The sequence below is a fragment of the Solanum tuberosum genome, unplaced genomic scaffold (assembly GCF_000226075.1).
Source record: "Solanum tuberosum cultivar DM 1-3 516 R44 unplaced genomic scaffold, SolTub_3.0 scf00271, whole genome shotgun sequence".
Lineage (NCBI taxonomy): Eukaryota > Viridiplantae > Streptophyta > Magnoliopsida > Solanales > Solanaceae > Solanum > Solanum tuberosum.
The window spans coordinates 85,184-93,399 of NW_006239192.1; the positions used below are offsets into that span (position 1 = coordinate 85,184).

The 8,216-nt window shown below is 31.1% G+C and overlaps 1 protein-coding gene across 1 annotated transcript; it reads right to left on the reverse strand.

Moving 5' to 3' along the window:
- Nucleotides 1-269: 269 nt before the first annotated feature.
- Nucleotides 270-1,139, reverse strand: LOC102584874 (ethylene-responsive transcription factor 1-like). The gene has a single exon (NM_001288674.1). It carries the CDS (start codon nucleotides 1,086-1,088, stop codon nucleotides 345-347), a length of 744 nt encoding a protein of 247 aa, NP_001275603.1. The 5' UTR covers nucleotides 1,089-1,139; the 3' UTR covers nucleotides 270-344.
- Nucleotides 1,140-8,216: the final 7,077 nt, after the last annotated feature.

Consider the following 8,216-nt stretch of genomic DNA (forward strand, 5'->3'; position numbering starts at 1 on the left):
CATTGGCATTATCCAACACTCCTCAAAAGAAAATTATTTTTCCCTTGTTTGCAAAGCAACATTTGTCTAATTACTTCATTATTTGTTATTGTATAGTGCTAACTAACTTCATTATTTTCGACCTAACTCAATTATAGGGATAAAGAGAATATTATTCATTCAATAAAATCAAAAGCCACTTTTTTTTTCATTAAAGCACAAACTAAAAAGTGCACTTTACACGTTAGATACACATAATCCAAATGGCCTCCTTGGTCCACTTCTCACCAATTGGAATGATTTGCTATTTTCTGTCCACTTCAAAGCCAAACAAGCCCTTGCCGTTGAGTTCTTAGCTCCATATTTTAATTAACCAATAGCTGCTCGCCAACTGGAAATTGTTCCATTTGGCAACCAACTTGAATAACATTTGGTCCCCGGCTCTGAACTTCTAATTCGGCTTGCTTTGCCGCTACACCTTTTCTCCTTCTCTTTGGCGAGCCACTTTCCGAAGCTGATGATACCGACGAACTAGCCGGTTCAGGTAATCGTCTCTTAACCGTCACTCTAACCGGCTCCGGCTCATTTAAACCGATTCTATGCGGGAAATTCAATAGAGCCTTAGTACCGCGCATCCTAAAAGCTGCTTTATCATAAGCGAGCGCGGCTTCCTCAGCCGACTCGTAAGTTCCAAGCCAAACCCGTGCGCCGTTTTTAGCCGGATCTCTTATTTCCGCCGCAAATTTTCCCCATGGCCTTTGTCTAACTCCCCTGTAATGCCTTCCTTTAGGCTGCAGAGCCGCTGGAGCCGCCGCAGTCTCTGTCGGCGGAGAAACAGAAGTACTCATAACTGGCTCAATCTCCTCCCTCGGCTCTGGTTTCACTTCCGAGGACGTTAAATTTGACGGCGTCCATCCGATACTGAAGGCGTCTTGTAGAAGCCCATAAATTACCATATCTTCGGAATCGTTAACTTTTAACGGCAAGTCACCCCATGATTCGGTTAAACATGGCATGAGACTACTGAAACTTGAACTCCGGCAATACACCGGGAATTCTGCCGGAAAAAAAGTCGGAGGTAACTCTGTAGAAATGGGTAATTGATACATTATGAGTTTTTGAAGGTTTTGTATGTGTAAGGTAAAGAGAAAAGATTTGTGAATTTTGGAAGAGTAGAAGGAATTGGGGTATATGTAGTGACAAATAGAGGAGCAACAAGGTACATGCACCTGAAAAAGGGTCCCATTAATTTATTTAGAATTTGAGGCTTCTTTGAAGTTTCTCACTAGGCAAGTGGACTAGTGGTAAAAGCCATTTTTTCATGTTTTTCTATCACGTGCACAAGAAAAACGAAATGACTGCCATTCATTGACAACAAGAATTTTTGTGGTTTGATTTTGGATTTAAATCAAATAGAACTTACATTAGTTGATAAATCGATTTTTATGAAGCCTAATGATATGTGATTTTTTTCCTCTATAATCAGAAAATAATTTTTCATCCTTTGCCAACTTATCATCCATATGATTGGGTGAGTTAAAAGATTCTTTTCACCAAACAACCTAATTTCCTAAAGAACCTAATATTTACATGGTATCAAAGCAATCAAAGGTTCTGGGTTCGAATATCATTGTCATCCAAATTTTAAAAAAAATTCACTTGTTTGGCCCATGAAAAAATCAAGCTCACACGTGAGAAGGTGTGTTGAAAATATCATTAACTAATAAGAGTGTGCTCTCTCTATAAATAGCTTTTAGATAAATGGTTACACACTTCAACATTGCAGAAAACACAGTACATATAGGAAAAGAACGGCTCAGTATAGGAGAGTTCTTCATGAATTTTACTTTGCAAGTTAACTCTAACTAGTAGTACATAACAACACTTACACTCCTAATGCAATACATACAGTACTCTCCTAATGCTAACACAATTCTACTCCTTACGCTAGTCTCCAACAACACTTTCGCTCAAGCTAGTGAGAGGTGGATTAACCACTCCTAGCTTGCTTCGAAAGGTTGCAAATTGTTGCTTTGTAAGTGCCTAGGTGTGTATGCCAGTTAGCTGATCTTGTGATCGAACAAAATGTGTTATGAGTTGTCCCCCTACCACCTTTTCTCTAACAAAATGATAGTCTATCTCTACATGTTTAGTCCTGACATGCAATACTAGATTCACAGCTATGTAAAGTGCACTAAGATTATCACATAATAGTATTGGAGTTGTGGTAAGTGTGACACCAATATCTTTGAGTATATAGGTGATCCGTGTAATCTCGGTTGCAGATAACTTTAGAATTAAGATAACACAATGAATAAGGGGCTAGGGCCCTGGAAATGCTTATCTAATAATGGCCTTACGTGATTAGTGATATATCCATATCTTGTAAATGGCCAATTAACTTTAACAAATCCTTTTGGTTGATTGATTGTTATTCTTTTTAGGCTATATATTATAGCGAGTGCGGGTTGTTTATTGGCCAGATTGAGATGTGATAATTATTTTAATATTTAAGATTATTGTATTTGCCTCACTCTTTTATCTTTACTGTCATAGAATAATGGCAGGTGCTTTCACTAGTCTATATAAAAAATAAAAAAAATGGTAGACCCACCTGAATTTAGTCTTTATTCACCCCCTAATAAATTATCTTGAAATCAACTAATGGTCACTTGGTAGTTGGTTCGTGAAGTCGCTAAGAAACATCCTCCAAATCTTCTCTTTACATATTCATTAAAATATTGTAAAACATAAAAAATAATACTAATCAATAATCATGATATTCTTTGGAACATCCGTCTGCTTTCTATCATTTGCTTCCCTCCTTTTTCATTGTGGACCCATTTTTTAAAAAATAAAGCCAATATAGTGGCTAAATTTATCGAAAGAGGAAAACAAGAAAATAAGTGGTTATTAGACATTCATTTTTAGAGTCTGACATTAAAACGGATACTTTTTGAACCCTAAATATTAAAAGGGAAACTCTTTAAAAATACACACCAAAATAGAAAGTTCGCTCATTTATGGGTGAACTATAATTACCATTTTAACTAGAAAAGGCATAAAGTCACCATTGAAGTTGTTTCGAATTTTCCAAAAGACATTTTAACTCTACAACCATCATATTACCCCACTAAACAATTATAAACTGATATTATTATATTATTTTTCGATCAGTTCCAGATTTTAAGATGCAAGTGTGTTCACACACCAATCATTACATGGCACGTGTTAATTCAATTAAAAATATAAAAAAAAATCATTTTAAGTTTTTTTTTATCTCTCTTAATTTTTGACTTATTCTCTTAATTGTTGACTTATTTTAATTTTAATTTTATTTTCTTTCTTTTTTTTCACCTCCCACCCTCACCCCACCCCCCACGTCAAGTTGAACTCTTCTCCCTTTTTTTCTTTTTTTTATCTTATTCTTCTCCAATCAAATTATTTATTTCAATGATTTTTTTATTTTAAAAAAATCATACTATTTTCTAGACTTTATTGAATTATTGATAACAAAATTAATTATTTTTCTAAGAAAATTTAAAATTTTGAAGGTATTATGAATTACTCCTTTTCATATAACTTCAAAATTAGAAATAATAATTTAAAAAGAATCAATAAATTCCCCCAAAAATTGAAAGAACTTGATTGAAATCGGATAAAAGAAACTATATGATACCTCCTAATCATCTTGAAATCTAATGGATTTATCAAATTGTTCGAAATGTAAGAAAATATTTAGATAAAGTTTTAAAATTAAAGAAAGTAAAACTAATAGTAGTAAAAAAAAGGATGGTGAAATTATGATAAAAATGGTGACATTGAAAGTGAGAAACTTCAATGGAGATGACAATGAATTTTTGAAGAAGAAAGAAGAAAGAAAAAAGAAAAATAATAAGGAAAAAAAGTTAGTAAAATAATAAGAAAATATATGTATAATAAAATTATATTAGTAATTTTAGGTTGTTTACTCTCTTTTGAGAGAATGCACACACTCTCTATGTAAGGTGGACAAAAAATGATGTAATAATATCAGTTTAAGATTGTTTAACGGGGTAGTAGGACGCCCGCATAGTTCATGTGTCTTTTTGAAAATTCGAGACAAGTTCAGGTGTCACTTTATGTCTTTTCTCTTTTTTAACATTGTCATCCCTTTTAACAGTATTACACAAACTTTAAAGGTAGTTAGCTCAAAAATAAGCAAACAACAATTGTTTTTATTAACTCGTCACGTATATTTATATCTCTTTCTTCTTCACGCGAAATTATATCTCTTTCTTCAACAATAAATATGGATTATTTACTCCACATTCTCTCATCCATCTTCTACTTTTTCATACTTCATACTTTGATTTTTGAAATTTGATAGTCACGTCGCAACAATTCGAAAAGTCTACACATTCAATTGAACCAGATGTTTGTAAATGCAAAGAATACTGTATAATGAAAACTTCGGTCGTAAGTTTTATAGTTGTGTGCGTTCAAAGGTAAAAAAAAAAAAGTTGTTCACTTCAAAATATTTGGATATTCACTTGTTTTCGTGTTTTGTTATTTCAGGAAAATGATGGATGTGATTATTTTCGATAGGTAAAAATGCTCATAAAAAAATGTAGGCATTCGGCTTTGTCTTAGTTGGTTCAATTTTATTTTTTTTAAATATTAAATTTGCTCGTAACTGAACGAACTATAATATTTTTCTAAAGGAAGAAGATTGGAGTTCACCCCATTACGAACGGACCCTAAAAAAAATTATAACAAAAAATGTGCATTAGCTTATGAACTGCAATAATTTATTTAAATTTTAAGTGAAGTTCATCCGTACTTGGACAAATCCCAAAACATATTTTTTTAAATGCGACAATTTTGTTAATTTTCATATATAGTGATGCTCTTAGATCTAACGAAAAATTCATATAAATAAACTTAAAATTTTCAAAAAAAAAAACAATACTCAATTGAAACTGAAATTGAGTATTGCTCTTAGAACTACAATTTTTCATTGGACGATGAGTCATATTGGTCACCTTCGCCATTCAATTTAATTGTAAATATTTAATATTTGAGAACTTCTGAAGTCAACAGTACAAGACGTCATAGAAATGAAATGGACATTGCTCCAGGCCGCATGGCACAATGGTATAGTTTATTCCGAGAAACTAATCATAAGAGGTTTTAATGCATGCATTAGTTTAGTTAAAAACACAACTGTCTTTAAAAAAAACCATAATTTTTCACTATATTTGTGGAGGGTATATTTTATAAATAAATTTATATTTAGAATATATATTATTTTAATACATCAAATCAAACACTGCATAATAAATAATCTTAAGTACAACGTAACTAATGACAACATTTCAATACACCATATTTAATATTATTCTTGTACACTCTAATCAAACGACCCCTAAGTGTAACGCTAATGAAATAATCTTCGTCTTCAAATTAACCATGGTTAGTAATAGAGAACAAAAGTTACAACACTAATTTGATTGAAAAACAAAATCAAAAGAAATGAGTGTAACAACTCAATTTCTTTTTTTGTGTAACAGTATTAGCTAGCATGATTTAACGCTTCACATAAGTGTATATTATGCGAAGAAGGCAACTATATAGTCTATTAAATTTGAACGATTCATGATTAATTTCAGGTGCCTTTTTAGTCGTGATAATCTCTGGTGATTAATTCATTTAGTTACAGTGAGATATACAAAATATAACCCCTTGTAGTGGTCGTGCTTTGCTAGAGTTCAATTTGTTATCTCTCATTCTCTTGTATTCAGATTAACAAATTGGAAATATAAAAGATGAAAAAAAAAAAGAAAAAATTATCCAAGTCCACAGAACTCTCTACGTGTCCTTACGAACCCTTTAGAAAAGACACAACCTTTCATAAAGGTCACAACCCTTCGGCAAAGTCACAACCCTTCATTTCCTATTGACACATTTAAAATCCAACACAATTAAATCATGAAATCAATACCACACTATTTTATTTTATTTTTTGGAACCCCAAGATAACCCGCAGCCGCTACAACCTCTGTCATAGCCTCTGCCCTTCGGGTGAGCACTTTGTGCGCACTGGGTAAACCCCATGTAATAGCCTGCAAACCACACGGGGATGTAAACCGCACTAGGCAAGCCCTATGCGACAGGCTCGACTCAGTAGGCATTGAGGGGGGATCAATCACAGGTCATCCGTGTGGATAATCACCCTCCAAACCAACTGAGTCATCCTGAAGGACAATACCACAATATTATTTGGATTCGTTTAGACAGTATTGCAGGAACAAATGTAATTACATCTGAAATATTGTAATTAAGTGTATACCAAAGAAACAAGACCTACAATTAAGTAGATTTTTCTTTTTTCTTTTATTAAATTCTTTTTCATAGGAATAATAATAGTTTAATTTTTAACTTTCAACTAATACTTATAATTTTTTTAATTTTATGTGACAATTTATTTTAAATAAATAAAAGAGAGACAGTAATAAAAAATAGATATGTGTTTCTCAAACTGATAAGTATACTTTAAATGAAACTTACACTTCCAATAGTTTAAATATCAAACTAAATGTTAACTTTTAGGGAAATAATTCAAGGTACCATACAATTTATTATTTTATTCAATTTCCAAAACTGACAGCAAAAGAATGAATATCAATAAATGTATTATTTCATAACAATGAAAAAAAGAACTAATTAATAAGTACTCCGCATGATCCATATGGAACAATATATTATCTATGAACCTAGATCAGTTGATTAAAATGCACCATAATGAAATTAAAAATAAGATATTGTCAGATTCTTTTCTTGTTTTTACATAGTAATCATTGATTAAAAAATTAAAATACCCATCTGGCTGGTGCACAATATTTTTCACGTAGTGTCAATGTCATACTCTGAATTAGTGGTAATTTGTCCGATGATGGTGACTTTCTTTAACTTGATTTTTCAAAGTGATTTTCAGTCCTTTTCCTTGAGAAGAAAAATCAAAAGACTTAATTTAGTTGTTTTTATTTCTTTTTATATATAGACCATTTTCATTTCTTTTTATATACTTATGATTTTTATTTATTTATGCAAATATAAATATTTTTTTTAATATTAGAAATTTGATTGTATATTTTTTGACGGTACATATGCTAATCAAATATTAACATTATATTTTATTCAATATATTCCACATTTTATTAGCATGTATTATTATTTTGTAAATAATATATATTAATAATTTACAACAAGTTTAATATTCAATAGTTAATAATTCATGTATTGTAATCTCTACATAACTAAATAATATGTACATAACCAATATCTGCATAGCTAATACCCGCATAATTAAACCCAACATAATTAAATCTTGCATAACTAAACCCTGCATAACTAATATCTGCATAACTCTAACTAGTAACCAAACGGCCCCTAAATGTTCCAAAGACTTATTTAAAACTCATATGACATATTTCCATTATACATCTATAGCATCAGAAAAATTTAAAGCTTTACAAGTTAAGTTTCAGGTTCAACAAAGAGGATTTTTAATTAAATAGTTTTAGTATGAACTATAATTATGAATAGTAATTTTAATTTGTTGAATTATAATTCATAGCACTAATCTTATAGAAGAGAGAGGCAAGAGCTAGAGATCGAGAGAGACAAATGAGAGAAGCGAGAAGATTGTATCTCATATACAACTTGTATCTCGATTGAAACTGAGATACATATATACGCAGTTTCATCCTTGTCTCTCAAATCTCGCTCTCCTTTCTTCTCCCTCCTCTCTCTCAATCTCGAACACACAAACACATTTTATCTTTGAAATTGAAACATAGATGCACAAATATATATTGTAGCACCACTAAAATAAATATACATATACACATATTAGTTTTGAAACTGAAACATAGATGCACAAATATATATTATATCACCCCTAAAATAAATATACAGATACACATATTAGCTTTGAAACTTAAACATAGATGCACAAATGCATATTATATCACCCCTAAAATAAATATACATATAAAGTTTTTTCTAACAATAGCAGTAAAAAAATCAATACACAAATGATATCTCTCTCTATAAATATATTGGTTGTATCAATTTAAGAAGAAAAGAAGATTCAAAAGCGAAGAAGAGCATGATATGATCTGATACATATTTTCAGTATAGTGATGCAAACATCGAACAAAAAGCTAGTCAAGAACTCAAAATGAAAACTTTTG